The sequence below is a fragment of the Hydra viridissima genome, unplaced genomic scaffold (assembly GCF_058129835.1).
Source record: "Hydra viridissima isolate aposymbiotic clone 2 unplaced genomic scaffold, HvirCarnegie_v1 scaffold_81, whole genome shotgun sequence".
NCBI lineage: Eukaryota > Metazoa > Cnidaria > Hydrozoa > Anthoathecata > Hydridae > Hydra > Hydra viridissima.
Window position 1 is genome coordinate 30,904 of NW_028324355.1, and position 23,789 is coordinate 54,692.

The window sequence follows — 23,789 nt, forward strand, 5'->3', positions numbered from 1 at the left end:
GCGTGAATTTGAAAAAGTTTTCTGAGGCGCTTTGCATTGTTCGGTAAAGTTGAAGAGTTGTAGAAGAATTTTTCGTTTGGAAACTCAAAAGAGCTCTATACTTTTTAAAAAGAATTTGAAAAGAATATTTCTAAATATGGCGGATCCAGGGGAATTAGAATCAAAAGCAGTAAGCAGCTATTTTATGTTTTTTACAAAATAGTGTATTAGTAACTTAACAGATTTAATTTGCTTAATACGTATTATCAATTGTTGAGATTTTGTTTTAAAATAATTTAATAAAATAAAATTGATGCATTTAGCAGTTTTAATAGTTTTTAATTGATAGAAAATAGTTCTAATAGATGATGAATTAAATATCCGCTAATATTTTGATAAAGGTCTTTATTTATGTTTTGTCTTTGAAAAGTCGAGATTACTCTAAATAAACGAATTAGATCTGTCTGAGTTTTCTTAAACAGATAAGTTCGTCAACAAAATAACATTTAAATTAGAATTACTGAAAATGTTTACATTTTTGAATTAAAACAATAAATCTGAATCACTAGTTTTGTTAAATTGTTGTTGTTTTAATTTAAAAATACATTTCAAGATTGTAACTATTTTTAAATTTTTTTTTTTTAATTATATTTGTTTTTTTTTTTTAAAAAGAATGCAGACAGCTATTCTATTGCTACAAAGAAATGTGCACGAAAAAAACCCAGTAAAAAGAGTAAGAACAAAGCTGAAATGGAAGATCTTAAAAAAGAACTTGAGATGGTTAGTTAAATTTATATATAAATATATATATATATATATATATATATATATATATATATATATATATATATATATATATATATATATATATATATATATATATATATATATAATTCTGTCAAAAAACATTACTTTTTTGTGAATATAGATTTTAGTAGGACCCCTGGAAAATTTCAGTTTCATAGGTGTGCTGCTAAGCCTTGCACTTTGGGTTTAAAATTTCAATTTTTTTTTTTTTTTATGAAATAAGATTTTTTGGTAATTTAAAACCTGAAAAAGTCAAAGTTTTGCAAAAATACCATGGTTACAATAGGTTTTTTTTATATCTTTCCACTTTGGACGTAAAGAAAATCCATATAATAAAAGCTAATTTTTCTCAAAATGGTTTCTTAATTATTGTTTACAAATTACATTAGTTAGCAGAAATTTCTTATTTCTTTAAAAACTTACAGCAAATTATAAATTGTGTAAATTAAAAATAAAAGCAATTTTAATATTTATCTTTTTTGATAATTCAATAAAATAAGTATTTTATTGGGTTCAAAGTTTTGTAATTTTTACTTTGATTGACAAAAAAATACTATTTACCTTGATTAACAAAAAAAAAGGCTCTTCTCTATTTTTCTTAAGGTCTGTGCAACATATGCCCCTGAGGAAGGGCATATGTTGCACAGAAACAATTTCTTAAATAGTAACTCAGTTGGACCTAAGATTTTTGTCGTTCTAGTAAAAGTATTGCATAAAAGCTGAAAATTTTAGGAAATGTTTGTCAACACTTGTTTTTAATATTTTTAGATTTTAATTTGCCTATTGCATAAGATATCAACAAAGATAAATAATGTTTCATATCTTGATATAAAGCTCATACATATGTTTGCAAGCTAATTGTCCCATAGCTTTTCCCCTGTACTTCTCTATTTGCATACAAACACCATTTAATCATCCAGTGTTTATGGGAGTTGTATCAAATAACAGAAATTCAATCACATCAAATATTTCCTATTCTTCAAGGATTTCTTGAATTGTTTTTGTTTTTGTGCTTGCTTCACTACTGTCAACAGGAAAAATGCAAATAGGTTGAACATACTGGACAGGTTATGATAACAGTCACTCTCAGTTTTTTTATGTCCTGACCTGTAGGTTTTGTCATTACCTTTGAATTAAAAAAAAAAGTTACCAAATTGCTTGACTTTTGATGAGAAAAAGAATCCCTGTTTTCAACCTAATCTTTTTCACTTGGTTAAGAACACAAAAATACTTTTTGTTGAAGTATCCACTTTGGTACAGCTTGCTTGAACTTTATTGTCTAGGGAACAAGAACTCACATCACTGAGACAATTGAATTTTGTGTGTTCTTTATGAGAAACCTGTAATGGTAGTACTTTAAAATACAACTACCAGATGGAAGTTTAATATTAGCTAACATCTCTTCCTCCTACAAGGAACACTTCTCATTTTGACATTTTTCTAAAACTTCAAGCTAAAACTGTATATATTCAAGATAAACATGCTTAACACACAGTGTCATCAGCAATACACAGAAGTTGTTATTATATGTTAAAAACTGTTTTGAGAAAAATTAGCTTTTGATATATGGGTTTACTTTTAATCCAAGTTGGAGGACCTAGCAGTGTACCTATGAGTCTGAATTTTTCCATCAGTCTTACTACCATCAAAATTACAATAAGGTACAATCAAATCTGATTTTTTTTTTTTTTTTAATGTATAAAATACTGTTTAATTTCTTTCATAGACAGAGCATAGCATGACCCTTGAAGATTTGCTATCAAAATATGAAACTAGCATAGATGATGGATTATCATCTCATATTGCTGCTCGTAATTTAGAGCGAGATGGTCCTAATGCCCTTACCCCTCCTAAGCAAACTCCAGAGTGGGTTAAGTTTTGCAAGCAAATGTTTGGAGGTTTTTCATTGCTTTTGTGGGCAGGGTCTATTCTTTGTTTTTTTGCTTATGGTATTCGCTCATTAAAAGAAAAAGATCCTAGCAATGATGAACTGTATTTAGGTGTTGTTTTGGCAGTTGTAGTCATTATTACTGGTTGTTTTTCCTATTATCAGGTAAAGACATTTATAGGTTTTTACATTAAATTCTTTAAAATTTATTTTATAAATTTAAAAAAATATTGCTCTGTTCTTAAGTTTATAGAGCTCAAAATTTTCTTCTACTGTAATTTCTTAAAGTAAAAATAAAAATCAAATAGATTTTTATCTCTGTTTTTTAAAGAATTTTAAATATTAGTTTTCACTGAATATTTTCCAGAGAAACTGACACTAGTTATTTTATTTTCAGCCTTATCCTAGTTCATCTGCATGTATTTTATCATCTTGATTGGTTTTTAAATCAGTTCAATAAGTTAAATAGTTCTATAGGTACATGTCCAATAGGTGGACTGAATTACAACTTTTTTCAGAATTTAGTTTTGTTACTATATTTAGGTTATCTCTATATCACTAAATAGCCTAAAAACACTCCAAAAAAACTTGTGGCAATCAGAACACTTTTAATGAACTCTTAATTAATTTTATTCAAAAATGCAAGCTTAAAATATTTTGTCATCTCTAGATACACAGGATAGAAACAAACCAAGTCATATTAATTAAAAATGGCATCATAGATATAAAATTCATCTTATGATTCATGGTGCATATGAGATGCTTCCTTGCCATAGCAAAATGGGAAGCCTCAGAAGCAAATAAACAGATCTCTTATCACTTCGTGATAAGAAGGAAAATTTGTTATGTCAAGTTCTCTCCAGATTATAATTAACTTATGATCTCTGCAGTGATATTATGAGTTGTTTATGGTTCACCTACACCTCTATCATTAATAATTATGAGCTCAACTTATAGATGCATAAAAATTAATTTCTGTCCGTAATCTTGTTAATCCTCTCTTTACTGTGGCCTTTTCTTTGGTATATTTGGCCTTCTTTTTGGTATGTTGGTATATATGTGGCCTTCTTTTTGTTGGTAAATCTTCTAGTATTCTATATTTATTTCATCAGGCTTAAACATGGAATAAAAAATATTCTATAATAGAAGTTATTTCATGTTAGCCAAAGAAACCTCTTCCACAATCTCTTCTCCATAGTAACATATAGTAAATGATTTAAAGCTATCATGCATCATATTTGTCTTTTTATGCAAGAACCATGTGAAACATAGTTTAGAAGTGAACAATTGGCTTAAACTAAATTATCTTTAACTCATTTGCTTTTATAGATTGAACATTGAAATTTTCAGCATATACTATTTTTTTGTTGAGGAATCCAATCACGGTAAGTAAATCTCTTTAACCGCTAACTACTATTCTACAGGCACAGACCCATGCTATTGTTTCTAAATTAATGTGTATAAAACTTTTAAGAGAAAAAGTTATAAGAGTTCTAAAAATATTATTAAAATTTTGTAAGAAATGTCAGGAATGGACCTTTCTGCTTACAGAAACTATCATTCTTTAATTGGTCTTTTCCAAATTTGAATTTTCTTAAATTTGAATGCTTTGAACTCAGAAAAATTATATTAGAACAATAATTTTTATTGAACAAGCAACTAATCATTATTGAAAAACAAATCCAAAATTTCACAATGTAACTCAATTTGCAGAAAATAATTGTCTTCATGCTGCTTTCAAAAATTTCTGACTGAGAATTATATCCATTTTTAGCACCAGTAGCTTGAGTAAATACCTGTTGTCTCAAAAGCCCTCATGGCTGTGTTTCATGTTTTTTTATTATCAAAATCTTGTTCAGGTGTGGCTACAGCTAGATACAGCTTTTCCCTCAATTTGTTTTTTATTAGATATTTTGTTTAGTTTTTGTTGAATAGGAATTTTTTCTTTGTTAGTTTTTGCTTGAATCTTTCTGATATTCAATACCCTAAACGAAGTTTATACTCTATAATTAAATAATATAATTTATCCAGCAGTCCAAAGTTGATCACCCTAAAGTTAAAGCTTTCTCATCAGTTTTTTTTTTCCCCTAATAACATCATGTTTATTTATTTCATAAGGTTTATCATGACTCACATTACAAAATTTAAGTGGAACTATCTGTGATAGTATTTAATACTCTATTATCCAGTATAATCTACTCAAATAAACGTTTCCATTTAAAAGATTTAACTCTAGAATAAACCATTAAGGGCTTGGCTAAGTTATAGAACACATTTCCTGTTTAATTGTCACTTCTTTTATCACTACAGGGAGCAGGAACTTGTATCAGTCTGTCAAACTTTTCAGTAGTGTCTACTTCTGTAGCTTATTTACATTTTCCTTAGTTGAAATGTCTAAGAGAAGTCAAATTTTTTTCTCTGCAGGTTTATTGCCATAAAAGTTCACCTGAGATGCTTTTCTATATACTGAGAACGTTTTCTAAAAAGCTAAATGCTAAAATTATCATTTGGTATACTATTGTTTTGAAATTAAATTTCTTGAATAATCTGTCTTTCTGTATGTGGCTCTGAGTTTAAAAGAGGGGTGGACCCTCCACTAAAAGTTTGCATTTTGAATTATTTTGAGTTTAAAATTTCTTTAGAGGAATTTTAAGTGAAAATTCTGTTCTTTCGGATTAAATTATTACAAAATATGTTTGCCATACCAAACTATTACAATCTCAAATTTAATAGTATTTTTCCATACAAAGACATCTTTTACAAAATGTTTTTATTAATTGTTAAAAATTATTTTAACTTATCTTATTTAAGAAAATCTTTTTTATGCATGTGTAATATAAACACATTTTTACTTATTTACAAAAGATTTTGAATTAAAAAATATTTACTTTATTAAATTTATTTAGGAATCCAAGAGTTCAAAAATCATGGAAAGTTTTAAAAAAATGATACCACAGGAAGCCATTGTATTGCGTGATAAACAGAAAATTACTATTAATGCAGAGCAGTGTGTTGTAGGAGATATTGTTTTTGTAAAGTTTGGAGATCGAATTCCAGCTGATATTCGTATTGTTGAATGCAAGGGATTAAAAGTAAGTCAAGGTTTTACTCAGCTCTATACTATATCAACTCTATTTCTTAATTTTTGTATTCAAAATATTTTTTTGATCTACAAGATGAGATAAGTGTTATGTCCTAGCCCTGCCATATATACCTTCTAAAGTTTTTGATTATAGTAAAAAATTGCTAGTGATTTTTCATAGTTGCTATAAAATGTTTTTTCAAAATTACCTACCCTCATCTTTACACAGGCCTTTAAATATGACATTTCATCATCAATGGCAGAATGCAAGACATCCATCAGAAAACTTGATTTTATCTTCTACAGCCTCTAATGTCCTCTAATACTTGTCAAAATTTGTCTATAAATTTTTAGATTTTACTATGGGACACAAGACAAATGGCATCATAGATATAAAATTCATTCAATGATATTCCAAATGAAGGTCAAATATGATGATATTTGACATTCATTTGGAACATGCAATACATGCATTTTCTGAGTTTACTTGTGGTAGACATATAGCATACAGGAGTTGCCCCAGTTCTATTCTTATCACATACTTTGAATCCAAAATAAAGTTCATATGCTTTCTTTTTAAGTAGTATAAATTTCTTTTTCTGTTTAACAAACGTCAGTTCACCATAAATCTAACAGAAATATGCAAAATCTAAAAATCAAAAACTACAAAAAATATAGCCACTTTATTTGCATATTCAATTTAATATATAGATTATATTTTGGTAAATATTCAGATATATTCTGATTTGACAAGTCCTTATGTTAATAATAGAAGCTAAATTTGACAAAAAAGAACATACCTCTACCATATATTTTGGTGTAATAGATTTCTAGCTGTTTACAATGTTCCTTTAAATTTAAAAATATGAAAATATTATGTGGAGAAAGCACTTCAACTTATGTTTTTTATATAACATAAAACTAATTTTCCCATTTAAAAATAGTAAGTTGACTTAAAAAACAAGTCATGAACCAATAATATTCTGTCATTCTGTTTTTACCTGCATTCAGGTGAGGTTAGACCAAATTTTGATTGCTGATTTTATGAATACTTTTGGATAAACCTAATACATAATTCAACTTTAAAGGAATTTTTTTTCAAATTCTAAGTAAATCTCTGTAAAATCTTTTACTTATACTTTGCCTCAATGGACCTTTTTAAAGTTTTAGCATATTCTATGGGCTGAATAACAGATAAGAACTTAACCCTTTCATGCGCTGGGTTGTTGTATAACAACAAATTAAACTAAGCTTCCCCAATGCAAATAGTGCATCCTAACTGATTGAAAACAATATTATTTTATAAAGAAAGTTGAAAAGGGCTGTAGAAAAAGTCTACTATTTCAGAGTACCACTGACATTTGTAGATGATTTTTTATGGGTGAAGTCGGTACTAGGAACAGACAGCGAATACTACTAATTTAAAGGATTTATAATTCTAATCTTGTTTTGAAAAAAATATTTAATGTTAGTTTAACATATTACTGTTCTTATTTATGTGATAAGATTTTTTAATCAAAATATTTTTTTTATCATTTAATTGTTAAAACAAGTTTAAAGATTAAAATATTGTTATAATTATTATCATTTATAATATCATTATTCTTATTTTTATCTTTTAGTAAATATAATATGTATTACTGTGAGTGTGATTATATGTTACTTATGGTTATGTTGAGTACTATGCTATGTTATTTACTGGGTGTACTTAGTACATGTTTATATACACACATAAGTATATATTATATATGTGTGTGTATGTGAGTGTGTGTAATTTGATGCAATTTATTTATTTTCAGAACTTAAAGTAAAAGAAATAATGGCACTTTTAAAAATTTTTTATTCTTCTAAACACTCACATAAAGTTATAACAAAGTTAGTTTCCGAGGAAGCTTTTGTCATAGATTTTGACGATAGTGATGTTGATAGTGATAATAATAATAGTGATCTTGAAAATACAAATATAGAAAAGGATTTGTACATGTACAGTGATTTTACTTGCTCAAAATCAGAGTTTAGTGTAGATGAAAGTTCTGATGATGAAAGTATAAATAATAAAATGACTTCAGTAAATAAATTTCTTAATCATGTACATTACACAAACAAAGTCGTTGTAGGCAGTGTGGAAATGGTTTTACATATATTTAATGTATGAACTGGTAGATAAAGCCTGTGTTTTTTAAAATAATGAAATTTTTTTAATGAGTTTCATGGAGTCAACCAATAGTTTTAAATGTTTTAATCCACTACCAGTTATTTTTTGTTGTTTGTCAGGATCCCTCTTTGACTGTTGTTAACATCCCTCTTTGACTGTTTTGTTATTTTAATTTTATTACTGTTTTAACAAATGTAGTGTAGAATTAAGATTGCTAAAACTCAAAAATGTTTGTTTATTAAAAATACCCATTGGCGGTAAGTGTTGTTCTATAACAACAAATTCAAATGACATCTTCACATAATTTTTTCCTAATTTTTTTTTTTCATATGTCATATTGTCATAAATAAGGTTAAAAAAAAACAAAGTTTGGATTTTTTTTAGTTATGGAAAATAATTGGAGCATGAAAGGGTTGTGCTGTCAAAAATTATGTTCTACAAAAAAAACCTTTCAGTTTCTGTCCACCATTTTACACAGATTTCTCTTGAAGTTTAAAACTAGCAAAAAAAAATTTAAGTTAACATTTTTATGTTATTCTCCATTTCGAACAAAAAAAAATGGTCTGCATTCTAAAATGTAGTTGGGTATTTTATTAAAGAAAAAGCTACAGACATTACATTTTTCATCCAAAAATTAGATTCAGACAAAAATAGTAATTAATCAATTACCTCATGAATCCACATTACCCTTCCAGCTTCTTTTGTACTTTAGTAAATTTTTGACACTTAAAATATAAAAAACTGATTTTTTTTGTACTAAAAGAAAACCAACTCTCATCCTTTTTTTTTAGGTAGACAACTCTTCACTTACTGGAGAATCAGAACCCCAAGCTCGCAGTGTTGATTGCACATCTGAGAATCCTATTGAAACAAAGAACCTTGCTTTTTTTTCCACTAATGCTGTTGAAGGTACTGCAACTGGAGTAGTTGTTAGAATTGGTGATAATACTGTTATGGGTCGAATTGCTAATCTTGCCTCAGGGTTGGGAAGTGGTAAAACTCCTATTGCTTTAGAAATTGAACACTTTATTCATATTGTGACTGGTGTTGCAGTTTTTCTTGGTGTAAGTTTCTTGATCATTTCTCTTGCAATGGGCTATCATTGGCTAGAGGCTATCATCTTTCTTATTGGTATAATTGTTGCCAATGTACCAGAAGGCTTACTTGCAACTGTTACGGTAAACTAAACTTTTTGAATTTTTTTTTTTTAAAAAAGTGTTGTTTTTTTTTTAAAAAAAGTGTAAACAATCATTCTGTTGATTAACTTTTTTTAATTTTTATTTACTTTAAAATATTCTGTCCCCTGATTGATAATTTAAGCATTTTTCAGAGAGTTGACATTTTCAGAGAGTTTTAATATTTCATAAAAGCCATGAGAAAACTTTTATCAAAATGATAAATAATAAGTAAACAATTATCTCATGTATTAATAGTAATTTAGTTGTCATGAAATAAAGTATTTGCATCAGTATTAAAGTAAAAGAATAAATCAGTTTTATACAAACAATTGCTCAAGGAAGGTAAGTTGAGCAAAATATTATTAGAGGTAATACATTTCTTTTTTTTTTTCCTTCATTTACAAATGGTTTAAAAAATATATTTACTGGTTAAAATGGTTAAGTTACTGGTACAAATGGTTAAAAAAAAAATATTTACTAAAAAAATTTTTGTTATCTTTAAACTTAGTAAAATTTTCATCAAAAATATGAACTACATTTTTCATGAAAATTTTATTAAGCTTAAAGATAACAAAATTTTAATGTTAAACTTTCCTAATTGTGTTAGATATTACAAAATTGTATTTTGCTACAAAGTTTTGTCTTCACTCTGTTTTAGTTTCATTCAAATTTATCTAAATTTTACTTCCAGGTGTGCTTGACATTGACTGCAAAAAAAATGGCAAAAAAGAATTGCCTAGTAAAACATTTAGAGGCAGTTGAAACACTTGGAAGTACATCAGTTATCTGTTCTGATAAAACTGGTACATTAACTCAAAATCGCATGACTGTTGCACACATGTGGTTCGATAAAATGATAATTGAAGCTGACACAACAGAAGATCAGTCAGGAATAGCTCATGATAAAGGTTCTTCAACATGGAAAGCACTTGCAAAAATTGGGGCATTATGTAATCGAGCTGAATTCAAACCTAACCAAAATGATGTTGCTATCCTGAGGTACATGTAAAAACATTTTTTAGTTATACAAATTAATATAAGCACTGTAATTAAGTATCTAAAGTATTTAAAAAAACTTTGAAATGACAATACTTTACAAATAATTTTCTCCCTATTTGAAAAATGAGACTAGGTGATGCTTACTAAAACTAACTAAACAATACTTTTTCCGGTTCAAAATGAAATCAAATGATACTTTAGCAATACTTTTTACCAATTTCTAACTAAGACTGTGATACTTAACAATTATTTTATTCCAAATGAGATTAAGTTTTTGAATGAGATTAAATGGTTCTTTACAATAACCTTTCAAAAAGTTTGACTAAGATAAGTAAATCTAGTAAAAACTTTACCTAACCAAATCATTCTGAAACATTTTTCACCTTAGCAGCACTAATGCTTAGTAAATTATACATTTTTCAAAATTATTTTTTTCTGAAAGTCTTTAAATGTTCGACTATAATTTTTTTGAAGTTTTTGAGATATATTTAGTATTAAATGAAAAAAAGAAATGAAAAGAGCTAAACAAGCAATATTTAAGATGTTCTAGGTGGATGTGGCCAGATGAGGTTTAGTAATGACAATCAATCCAATGGAAGGTACTGGCTGATCTCTTATGTCACTTGATACTGATTTCCATTAATCTTCATAGTTTTGCTTTATATTCAACAGTTTGTCAATGTTTTCTGGTTGAAAATTTATCCTCTAGAATGAAATCTTTCCTTCTGCTGAAAAGGCACATTGAGAACAATTTTACACTAAGCTATCTGCCAGAAATGAAAATTGAGCTTCATGTTTTTGCTATGACTGTTGGATCAGATTTTGACAATTATGCTTGACAGTTTTTGGCAAAGCTTTGTGAATATCTCATTAACTGAATCGCAGGATTTGTTAGCTTTTTTTTCTTATTTTTTTTTTGGAGAAGCTTAACAACTTTAGTTATCATGTAATCATCTTCTCCAACAAGCAGAGCAATTAAGTTTTCACAAAAAAAAAAAATTTTAACTAAAAGAACAATTTACCTAAAAATAACCAAAATAATGCAAAACATAAATTAGTGTTAGAGGAATTAAGGCCTTAAATTATCCAAATACCTTGTATTGATTTAACATTAAACCATAATTGGTGTACTTCATGGTTATACACCAATCTTTTGTATATATCATCAGAATTATCACTCAAGACATCCAGACCAGTTCAATGGCAGTATGGGTAAAGCATGTTATCCATATAAAGAACAACTTTTCCATTGGAATTTGGGAAACACCTCTTGAAGAGTTGAGCCTTAATCTCATACAAAAACAATTTGTCAAACTCAATCAAGGAAAAAACAGCATATGAGGCACTCATGACACATGGTTGTTGTGTTGTCAGAAGAAAGTAGTTCTGAAATTTAAGCAATACATTCCATCAATACAAACAGATTAAAGTCATATGTGGATGGAATGACAAATTGCCTTCATCTTGGCCTTGATTTTCACAAATATTTATCAATGTTTGTCTTATCTTTAAAACACTTTTGATTGACATTGATATAGAATTCTAAATATTAACCACTAGAGTGATGAGTTTTATGCATGGTTTAAACTCATCTGTAATAAAAAGGCTAGCTATTATAGGCTTTAGTTATGAAAATTTCTGTTACTGTTCAAATGATATAAATGACTTGATATAATACAATGAACCAAATATCACAAAAGCCAAAGTAAAGAAGATGTTGTAATATTTATATTATTTGTCAAATAAGTTAGTGGATCTATGGTTGTTTGATAACATACAGAAATATAGTGTAAGAAGATGCAATGATCCATAACTCTTCTTTCAAAGTTTGTATAGTGAAATCAAAAAAGACCTAAACAAGTTCCAGCCCCTGCAACTTAATAATTTTGCAAACAGAAATAAAATCAAATGATTTTATGTTTTTGATATAAAACAATTCTTTAATGTTGATGCAAAAAAATGGAATAATTCTAAAAGTTACTTGGATTACAAGAAACTTTTAAAATTCTTCCATTCAAGATTACAAGATTCTTTGTGTGACAAACAGAATTGGTGAGAGAGAATTAGCTCTGGTTTAAGAGCTAGACCAAAAATTAACTTGAGATGAGGATCAATATCAATTTCTTTTATAACTGGTTTCCAAACATAAAGCTTATCCTGATTGCAGCTAAAAACTCGAAAAAAATGCAAGCTTTATTTTAAAATTATAATATTAAGTACATTAAATGAAACATTTTATTGAAATTTTGTGACAAAGATTAAAATATATTTGGCTTGGTATAGTATAAAAATATTTTTTGTATTCTAACTATAAGAAACTATCATTTTTTTAAGAAATTAGTTATTATTTAGTAAGGAACAACATTTAACAATAGGAGCATAAACTTTCAAAAGATATTCTGAGGGGCATTTTTTAGAATCACTCTAATATCCACTACTAATTCTTGATGTCATATATACTGCAAACCTATCGATATGTATTACTATATTACTACTATTTCATTGCTCTAGTTTAAAACCTCAAAAGAATAAAAAACAAAATTCAACAAAGTTTATTTACCTCTTGTTAAAATATGATTTTAAGAATGTTTTCTGTTCGGTATAAGCTTATCCTTTAAACATTTTCTTATCCTGATTGCTTATTTTTTGGAATAGATCTTACAATAAGCTGTTAGTATTGGTGTTTTAGGAAAAGCTTCTGTAAGGGAATGGTTTATGGTAGCACTTGCAGACCTTTGCTGAAAAATGTCAAAGTTATTAAGCTGGTAAATTTCAAACCATGTTTTTTTCCTTCCATACAAATACTCAGGAAACAACTCTTTTTGAAAACAAATCAAACCCAGATTTTTGCAAAATACTTTAGTCATTTTTGAAGTGCAAGAATATTGATGCTAAACTAGATTTCTAATAACTTAGTTGATCAAAGGAAAAGTAGCCACCAAGTTCCCAAGCGCTCAGCCCTTTTTCTTTTTTTTTTTTTTTTTTTTTTTTTCAATTTAGGTTTATGGGTTAGGTTTAGGCTTGCAAGTTCTAGCATCCAAATGTCCTGTCCCTGAAGTTATTTATTTTCAAGGCAGAACTTCATATTATTTAACTACTTTGTATTTCCTTTTTTTTTTCTCTCTCTTCTTCTTCTTCTTCTTCTTCTTCATCTTATTTAAAGTAAAGATTTAAATTCAAAATCATTAGAGACATGGTGTTCTATTTTTTAGTTTTTGATTCTTTTGGAACTCTTTTTTTTAAAAAAAAAATTAAAACTATTAATTTGGTATATAGGAAAGAGTGCAATGGAGATGCTTCAGAGACTGCCATCTTAAAGTTTATAGAGCTGTCAGTTGGAAATGTTATGGATATTAGAGCGAAATATAAAAAAGTGGCAGAGATTCCATTTAACTCAACCAACAAGTATCAAGTATCTGTTCATGAACATGAAGATGGCAATAACTCATGTTACCTCCTTGTTATGAAAGGAGCACCTGAAAAAATCTTAGAAAGATGTTCCACTATTCTTGTGAATGGAGCAGAGCAACCACTTGATGACGATATTAAGGAGAATTACAATAAAGCTTATATGGAGTTAGGTAAGTTTTGTAATTTTTTTATAAAGTTTTTTCTTTAATTTTTTTTAAGGGAATCTTTGTTAAAATGATTGATGCCATGTTATTTTTAGAATATATATTTCTAAGTCCCTTTTAATAAATTTCATAGTTGTTTTTATTCAACTAAAAACTAAGTTTAACTAAGTCCTAACATTTAACTTTGTTACCTGCTAGTCTGATGCTGTCCTTTAGTTACTGATAAAGTTACTAATAAAAAATTTTAAAAGAATTTCTTTAATTTTCTATTTATTTCATATTTATTTTTGCAACATTTGTAAATCATGGTGATAAAATTACTAATAGATAATTTTAAAAAAATGCTGAAAATGCTTAAAAAATAATAATAATAATAAGTAAATTTAACAATATCTTGTGAGTGTTTACCATTTCTCTACATCAACATACTTTTAAAAAAAAAAACATACATCTCATTGTTATCAACAACAACCTTTATGTTAAGATTACAGACGCTAAGAAACATAAACATTATTGTATCCCTTTGTATTATGTTTCAATAAGTTTAGTTTTGATTTAGTTTTGCTGGAGTAAAGTTTGATAATAATTGTAAGTTTGTTATATTTCTCAAAGTTGGTTTTTTATTTTAAATATTTTTATAAAAAATGGTAAGAAAACACAAATTATCAGTAGAAACATGATTGGCAAAATACAAATATTCAGTAGGGGATATTTCCCAAAAAAAAGTATGAAATATTATAAAAAGTAAGAAACTGGAAGTGCAGTTAATCAGAAACAATCAGGATGTCAATGAATTACACCTGCTACTAAAGACAGAAGAATTGCTACCACTTGTAAAATAAATTAACTGCCCCAGAAATTACAAATAATATAAAAGATAATAAAAATAGTACATCTGGCTGTAAGTGAATTAGAAAATACATATTTGAAAGATCGACTAGGCCGTCCCAATCAACCAATTTTTTCACTAAAACTTTTATGGAACAAATATAGATAGAATTGTCAAAAAATTAAAACCTAACAATAAAAAAGATATATTGCTAAAACGTAAAAGTGAGTGGTATAAAATAGACTTTCAAAAATTGGAAAACTGTAAAATACCACCATGTAAAACAGTTACTGCCACTAAATGTAGTTAAATAGATGAGAAGAACTTATGAATTAAGTATATAAACTTTTTTTTTTTTTTTTTTTTTTCATGTAATTATAATTGATAGTAATAGAGCATATTTTCAAGTGATTTTCTTTCCTTTCCTCTAATTTGTAAGTAAAACATTGAAAAGTTGAATAATTATGGATGAGCCATCAAACACTATGATGATAAAATTGTTTTTTTAAATATGTAGTTCTTTGCTTTTAAACATTTTATAATATAATTGATATCATTTTGTCATTCACAGAGGGAATCTTTTTTAGAATCTAAATGAAAATTTAAGCAAACTGTTTTCTGATGTTATTACTATGTTTTTCCTTTTTCTTTTTGTGTTTTTATTACTTTCATTGTTTTATAGGTGGTCTTGGTGAGCGTGTTTTAGGATTTTGCCATTATTACTTACCTATTGAGCAATATCCTAAAACTTTTGAGTTTAAGACTGATGAGGAACAGAATTTCCCATTGGAAGGATTATGTTTTGTTGGTCTGTTAAGTATGATTGACCCCCCTCGAGCTGCTGTCCCTGATGCTGTTAGCAAGTGCAGGAGCGCTGGTAATTTAAGTAAAATTAGTTCTCATGATATGTTCATTTTGAAAAGTTGATTTTTAATTCACTTTGTGTGCAACGGTAGGTATTAAAGTAATCATGGTGACTGGTGATCATCCAATTACAGCTAAAGCAATTGCAAAAGGTGTTGGAATCATTTCAGAAGGGAATGAAACTGTAGAAGACATAGCTCTACGATTGAACATACCTTTACAAGAAGTCAATAAACATGATGCTAAAGCCTGTGTTGTCCATGGTGGTATGTTTTATTGTTGAAATTACACATTTTTAATAAAAATGCTTCGTTTTAGAATTTTTTAATTTATTTTGAAATTCTCTTATTAAATTAGGTCAATTAAAAGATATAGAGTCGGAGGAACTTGATAGGATCCTAAAGCATCATACAGAGATAGTGTTTGCCCGCACATCACCCCAACAAAAGTTGATTATTGTTGAAGGGTGTCAGCGGTTAGGCGCCATTGTTGCCGTCACTGGCGATGGTGTTAACGATTCGCCTGCTTTAAAAAAAGCTGATATCGGTAAAAAGCTTTAAGCTTGACTTAATAATCTAAAAATCTAACCTCTATTATGATATTTTTAAAAATAAAACTGCAGCTCTTTTACTAGAAATAAGTTAAAAGATTATAAATAGTGCTTTATCATTTAAGGAGTTGCAATGGGTATAGCTGGCTCCGACGTATCTAAGCAAGCTGCAGACATGATTCTGTTAGATGATAACTTTGCTTCAATTGTTACTGGAGTGGAGGAAGGCAGACTGATTTTTGACAATTTAAAGAAGTCAATTGCTTATACTCTTACTAGTAACATTCCCGAAATTTCTCCTTTCCTAATGTTCATACTTTGTGGTATTCCTTTACCTCTTGGTACTATCACTATTTTGTGTATTGATCTTGGAACAGATCTCGTTCCCGCTATATCTTTGGCGTATGAAAAAGCTGAAACTGATATTATGAAACGTAAGCCACGTGACCCATTGCGGGACAAACTCGTTAATGAAAGACTCATTAGTTTAGCATATGGGCAGATAGGTATGATACAGGTGGGTGGAGTTTTGCGCGTTTTGAACTAGGAATTGTATTCTTATTATTACATAAGCTAATATTGTAAGGCGTAATAAGTACATGTGTCTTTTTTCTTAAAGGCTGCTGCTGGATTCTTCACTTACTTCGTCATTTTGTCAGAAAATGGATTTTTACCATCTTATTTGTTCGGACTTAGAAGTAAATGGGATGACATGAATATTAACAATCTAGAAGACTCTTTCGGCAGCGAGTGGACGTATTTTCAGCGCAAGGAGTTAGAATTGACTTGTCAGACCGCTTTCTTTACCACTATTGTAGTTGTGCAATGGGCAGATGTGATCATAAGTAAAACCAGAAGACTTTCGTTGTTCCATCAAGGAATGTCGTAAGTTAATTTTTAGAATTGGTTTTTTTCTAACAAATTATTGATTCTCCGTATTAAGTTATTATTGATTCAACGTACTCTTTGGTGCCTATTAGAAGGGGGGGGGGGGTTTGGAAATATCACAAAAACTTAATAAGCAGGGGGGCTGGAATAAGCGGGGGGTGGGTTGGAAAATTTCGAGTTTTTTTAAATACCTAAAGCAATAACTAAATAATGTTTTTGACGTTTCAAACGCTCTAGGTCTTTGTATGAACGGGATGCAAGTTTAACTGCTTTTACGAATTCAGGGTCGTCACCTTTTGCATCGACCAAATCAGTATAAAAGAATCGGACAGACTTTGCAACATATCCAGTTGTCGGTTTTATTGGCACGTGTCGTTTTCTTTTTGCATCGTATTTCGTCTTTCCTTTGTTTTTTATCACTTCGGCATCGTACTCTTCTTTGAACTTTTCCACAATTTTTCCAAGCTTCATTTTTTCTACGTTACTATATTGGCTTCTTTCTGTCCTTTTAAAAATTCTTTTCGTACAAGCAAATAAGTACTGTAAATGATATGACGTGACGATAGAAAGAAGAAAATTTCTTTCTTAATGAATAATGACGTAATGATAGAAAGAAGAAAATAGAACGTTCTTTTTTTTAAAACAAAGTTATTTGAATGAATGATATTTACGCAGCGTAAGTAAGTAGTGAAAAAGAAAATTTTTATAAAAAATAGTCTTGTCTTGGATGGAATTTTTTCTAAAATTTAATAGCCGGGGGGGTTGGAATAAGAATGTCCTGGGTGGAAAATTTTTAAAAAGTTAATTAGCGGGGGGGGGGGGGGGGAGCGACGTCTATTAGGCACCAAAGAGTATTTAACTTATTGTAACTTTATTCAGAAATTGGTTCTTAAACTTCGGAATATTCTTCGAGACCGCTCTTGCGATCTTTCTTCAATACACTCCTGGAGTAAACATAGGCTTGCGTCTTCGTCCCATGAACTTTACTTGGTGGCTACCTGGTCTCCCTTTCAGTTTGTTGATTTTTGTTTATGATGAAATTAGAAGATATCTCTTGCGCCGAAACCCTGGAGGTGAAGTTTTTTTTTGTTTTTTACTTTGTTATACTTTGAACAATATAATTATCGTATTCCTGATATATTTGTGCTTTTATATTAGAAATTTTTGAAATGTTCAATTTTTAGGCTGGGTCGAACAAGAAACGTATTATTGATATTCTTTTCTGACTGTCAGAACCTTTAAGTGTATTTTTATCTGGATAATTTTGCTTATTATTTAAAGACTCACTCCACTCTAACATTATGTAATAGTTTTAGTATTAATTAATAAGCAGCAATTTCAAAGTTATTTTGAATGTTGAAAACTAGAGCTTTGTTTTGAAATATGTCGCTATAGTAAAAAAAATTTAATATAGTTTTAATGGACCATTGTTTTTACCGAGTTTATATAAATAGAAATACTGTTATATTATAGAAATGCATTTTATTTATTATTAATTTATTATGGTAAATTTCATTAAGTTAAAAACTAAAGTTACAAATTGATGATCTCTTTTTTTCGACTTAGATATTGATAATTGTTTAACTTCCAGTCCAACAAAAAAATGTTTTGTGACGCATTTTATTTTTCATGAGAATTCTTATTTCCGCTCTTTAGTGAATTTTACCGAGAGAAAATAATGAGACAAGTTATTAGTGTAATATTTTACCAGTTTTTGATAAACGATTAAAAATCCTCAAAATTCTTTTTAAGATATTTAAAAAATATTAAACAAAAATGAATTAAAAAAAATAATAATTGCGTAAATCGAGTATAAAAGATGAAGTATCTTACAAAATCACGAACACTTAAAAAGAATATTAAAACCCTCACCAAATCAAGCTAAAATCAAACTTTCAGCGGGAACAATTTAAAACGAAATTTTTATTTAAAAAAGTAGAATGTCTTTTCTACTCTGAATTAAAAACATTACCGACGGTCTTCTCAGTGAAATATATTATTTTATCAATGATTGAAACAAGTTACAAATTATAATAGTTAAAATAATTACGTCAATAAAAATCTTAAAACATGAACAGACAAATTATGCGTACATGATAAATTATGCATAACGATCCTCATATTCGCCGTTACGTGCTCTAGGTCAACGTATAAGAGGCGCTCCAGACATCTTTTAAAATGAAATCAAGCTAATGACTGACGATAAACAGAATTTTAGTCATCCACACAACTGCATTGTCATGTCTTTCTATAGTATTGAATGAAAAAAAAAAAACGTTTAAAGAGATTAAGAAAAGTACTAATGGAGCAGGGTTTCTCAATTTGTGGGTCGCATCCTTTTGTGCAGTCTCGTAATTAAGCTAGGGAGTCGCGAAAATTACATATCGTTAGAAAGGATCTTTGAAAAGGACTTTAAGTCTACTTTTCAAACATTATTTCAAAATTTTGAAAAGTTTCACTGGATGTTCAGAATTTGACAATTTCTCCGAAAATTTGAGTATATACGGTACCTTTTACCCTCAATCGCGAAAATATTTGTATCGTTGGTTGATATTTTTCAGAAAACATGAAAAATGTCAACTAATGATGTAACCTCGTTAAATTAGAAAGTAATTTACAGGTTAATTCAAATGTGAAAAATTACTTTTAAACAAAAAATAACAAAACTAGTTTACAGAAAAATGCTAAGTGCTTGCTTACCAAAGGATTCAGTTCACGCTTTTCAATGAGATCAAATTCAGTAATAAAATGATAGAAATGTTTGTAACATTGGTTGATGTGAGCTTCCTGAAAGTCATAAAACTTCCTTACAGCTATTTATAGATGTTTTAGTTTAAAATAAAAAAAGAAACTTAACTGTCAAATATTAAGAGATTTCGTTCGACTTCAAGTGTACCGTTTTTCTTGAGTAATTCTTATGCTTTGTTTTTACCAACAGTTATTATATGTTAAATAATAAAAGTTCATATCACAAAAGATCAGTTTTAGTTTTTCTCACTCCCCATGTTTAAATTTTACTATTTATTTATATTTCTTAAAGAGTAAAAAAATAAGAAAATAGAAGTCTTTCTGACATTTTTTCTGACGATCAAAAAAAAGACATTTTTTATGGCTTGCTATTTCAAGTGCAGCAACGAAAAAGATAAAGGAGATAATATAAAGATTATAAATACACTTAATATTTCAAGCAGTGGATTTTATAAAATAAGTATAAACAACAAAGTAACTTACTGCACCTAACGAGACAATCTTTTCAAAGTGATGAATATATACATGCACAAAGACTCGAAACAACCTCTTGAATATGTTTTTCACAATGTTTACAAAATTTTTTGGGAACGGATCATCTAAACAAAACAGTATTTTTGCTGCATTTTTAAACATTATCTTTAAGGCTCTCGAGTTGTAAACTCATTATTTGTGAAGACTGAAAAAGATTAAGTTAAGGGAGGTGGGGGGGGGGAGGAGTTTTACATGTCCTTAAGTTTTGATGAAAAGGTGTATACTTTATTATCATTTCAAATTGTATTTAGACTTCTTTATACATTATATACATTCGTAAAAAAATTAATTGCTCAATAAATTATATAAATTCGATTAATTTTGTCTTAAATTAATGGAATTCTGGCAAAAAATATTACTAAATAAAAATATACGATGAAATGGCGCATGTCTCATTACTGGAACCCCATTTCATCATCACTAAAGGTCATCAATTTTTTATTTTCTTGTCTACTTCTGTTACTACGTTTCTTAACATAATCATGCAATAATTAACTCACATATTTAAACGTAGTCCGTGTTAATGTCTGCAAATTATGTGAAAAATAAAAAATTTTTAATAATTTTGTAATTTAAAAAAAAGCATTACAGCAATTCAAGACTCAAATACCACAAAATTTAGATGTACTGAGTGTTTTTAACACAAATTTTTGTGTATTTTCAATTAAGAATTTTCAATTTTTGTAATGGAAATCCATTAATATCTCTTTTTACCTCACGTTCCATTTCACTTTTCTCCCGTAAACTACATTGGAAATCATCATCCACGAAAGATTTACTCTTAGAAAACTTGAAAGAGCCTCAAAAGAAGCCAGAAATATGTCGTAAGATTTGATCACAGTTAATATACTTCGTTGATTTGATTGGATATTTGATTTCCAAAGAGATAGTGCGTAACATTACTGATTTTCTTATTTCTTTCTCTATAATCCTGCGGCTGACGTCAGAGACAGGTAAAATTCAATTCGAAAATTCTCTCCTTAAACTTAGGGCCTGTTTATATGACAAGGGCTAGCCCGTTCGCCGAGCTAGCCCGGAAAACGAGCCAGTTCTAAAATTGTATTTATATGAATTTTAGCCAAAAAAAATGATATCGAGGTCAGCCTGACTTTTTCTAGCAGAGCCTATTTATTGGTAAAATAATAGCTTTAAAGATGGCGGCTAGCGACAAAAAAACACTACATTTTAACAATGTTTAAAGGTGAGTTTCCACTCATCCGTTTAGCTACGGGAACGGGAAAGGGATGGGAAAATTAATCACGTGAGCATGCGCAGTTTGTAATTTGATTTTCCCGCAGCTTAGTTTTTGCCATCATATCTGTCTCGGGAAAAAGTTAATCTCAAATCAACTTTTATAAGCAAATAGCGAAACGAGCAGCCAATCACCTTGCTAGAATTTTCGAAAAAAAAAAATAAAGAAGTGTAAAAGTTTCCAAGAATTTTTCCATTTTCGTAATTTTTGTCATAAAGCTTAATTTCGTAATTTTGTCAAAAACATTTATTTTCCTATAATTATGTATGTAATTACTTAAAGCTATTTACGCGTATATTTTTATTTTCCTACTATGAAGCAAAATAGAAATCATTAAGATATTTAGTTACTCACAGTTGCAACTTTGTTAGTTTTACTGCTAATTTTAAATTGTATAAATACCCGAATAAAATGTTAAAATATTAAACTTTGAAGTGTACTGTCCGATTTACGATATTGATTATTATAAATTCAATTTAATAATGAATGAATTAAATGTGGATTTTTCAAGAATACAAAATGTTCCAACAAACTTGGAGGCTCATTTAATAGAAGTGAGAAAATTTCCATTTTTATGGGACACAAGAACTCGCGCATATAAGGAAACACCTTTAAAAGTTGAAGCATGGAGGCAGATATCTACTTTATTAAAAGTAGAAGGCAGCTATTTATTTTGCCAAGTAAATTTCAACAAAAATGTCTAAATAATAAAATAACGTAACCTATTTTACATAACGTAACCTATTTTATTATTATTTTTTTTTGTGTATAGAAAAAACTTTGACTTCAGCATGGACAAAATTGAGAGAAAATTTTCGTAGATGCTTGAATCGTCAAAAAAAGGCTATCATGTCTGGAGCTGGTGGAGAACAATTACCATCATGCCAATTCTTCACAGAATTAATGTTTTTGAAAGATGTCATTGGGGTAAAATCGACTAGTTCAAACATAAAATGCGATATTTTTGCAACACAACATTTAGTTGAACACAGAGGACTTGAAAATATAGACAATTCTATTAGAGCATCAAGTTCAAGAGATAATTTGACTTTAGTAGAAAATGAAACAGTTATAAATTCAATTACATCACCTCAGATGATTATCTCATTGCCAAATCATATGAAAAGAAAAATGAAAATTAACCCATTACAAGTTGCTCTTGAAAAAGCGATAATGAATGATGTGGAGCAAAATAAACTGATGAAAATAAATGAAAATGATCTGGATGAGTTATTCTGTAAAAGCTTAGTAAGCTCTTTTCATAATCTTTCAAAAAAGAAAAACAAATTAGCAAAAATAAAAGTTATGGAAATCCTCCTTGAAATGGAAAGTGACAATGAATGAAAATGTAAAATTTAATTTTCAAATAAAATATATTTCATATACGAAGATGTTAGTTATTTTTACATTCAATATATACATTTAAGGTAAACAATAAAATACTTAAAAATACTATATATATATATATATATATATATATATATATATATATATATATATATATATATATATATATATATATATATATATATATATATATATATAAGGAAGAGAAATTTCATCTTTGATCAAATGTATTTTGAGTATGAGTAACCATATCGTATTGCCATGGAACCTGTCCTTGGGGAGAATTAAAGAAGTCTCAAAATGATTCCCTCACTGCTTTTGCATCACGAGTATAGTTATTTGAGTCTAATTGTTTTTGTAAAAGTGTTATTCCTTGGTAATCAGAAATATCACTTCGCCATTCACCAGCTTGCAAACCAGAAGGTGTTTCATAATCAACAAATTTTGAAGGACAATATTGATTTAATGGTTCAAAATGACGACCATGCATAAGGTAGTTATACAGAGCAGTGGCAGCTTTAGTCACGTTAATTACAATATTTTCTTTTGCAATAATTGGTTTGCAAAAAATTCTGCGTCTTGCTGCCAAAATACCAAAAGTATTTTCTATTGTTCTGCTTGCACGTGCCAATCTATAGTTATATATTCTTTCCTTCAAAGATAATATTTCTTTAGGGTATGGGTTCATTAAATAGTTTTTGAGGGAAAATGCCTCATCTCCAATTAGAACATATGGCAGTTTTACGCTTGAACCTATTGGTTCATAAGGTTCTGGGATATTTAATAACTTTGATTCAAAAGCAATTCCCATTTTACTATTTTTGAATACACCACCATCACTGTTTCTACCAGTATCACCAATATCAACAAGTGTGAATTCATAGTTTGCATTACAAATAGCCATCAGAACAATAGAGTGAGATTTTTTATAATTAAAGTAGAACGAGCCTGATCTTGAAGGGGCTTGCATAACTATATGTTTCCCATCTATAGCCCCTATGCAATTGGAGAAGTTCCATTTCTTCTCAAACTCATTTGCTATAGATCTCCATTCATTTTTGTTTTTTGGATAGCTAATATATTCTATAACCAACAAAATAGTCCATATAGCAAT

The 23,789-nt window shown here is 28.5% G+C and overlaps 3 protein-coding genes across 3 annotated transcripts; 2 read left to right on the forward strand and 1 right to left on the reverse strand.

The window, feature by feature from the left end:
• LOC145186485 (sodium/potassium-transporting ATPase subunit alpha) lies at window positions 1-18,334 on the forward strand. Its single transcript, XM_090075943.1, has 14 exons — window positions 1-169; window positions 652-759; window positions 2,513-2,839; window positions 5,581-5,766; window positions 8,703-9,089; window positions 9,781-10,088; window positions 13,365-13,669; window positions 15,175-15,369; window positions 15,449-15,622; window positions 15,714-15,902; window positions 16,032-16,423; window positions 16,526-16,791; window positions 17,674-17,867; window positions 17,979-18,334. The coding sequence occupies exons 1-14, from the start codon at window positions 137-139 to the stop codon at window positions 18,005-18,007; spliced, it is 3,093 nt and encodes a 1,030-aa protein (XP_089932069.1). The 5' UTR covers window positions 1-136; the 3' UTR covers window positions 18,008-18,334.
• Window positions 18,335-18,744: 410 nt separating this feature from the next.
• On the reverse strand, window positions 18,745-20,193 carry LOC149875972 (MOB kinase activator 3A-like). Its single transcript, XM_090075944.1, has 3 exons — window positions 20,026-20,193; window positions 19,495-19,581; window positions 18,745-19,042 (listed from the first exon to the last, which is right to left on the reverse strand). The coding sequence occupies exons 1-3, from the start codon at window positions 20,176-20,178 to the stop codon at window positions 19,013-19,015; spliced, it is 270 nt and encodes an 89-aa protein (XP_089932070.1). The 5' UTR covers window positions 20,179-20,193; the 3' UTR covers window positions 18,745-19,012.
• Window positions 20,194-21,696: 1,503 nt separating this feature from the next.
• Window positions 21,697-22,701, forward strand: LOC149875973 (uncharacterized). The gene is made up of 2 exons (XM_090075945.1): window positions 21,697-21,988; window positions 22,101-22,701. The coding sequence occupies exons 1-2, from the start codon at window positions 21,811-21,813 to the stop codon at window positions 22,670-22,672; spliced, it is 750 nt and encodes a 249-aa protein (XP_089932071.1). The 5' UTR covers window positions 21,697-21,810; the 3' UTR covers window positions 22,673-22,701.
• The last annotated feature ends 1,088 nt before the right edge of the window (window positions 22,702-23,789 follow it).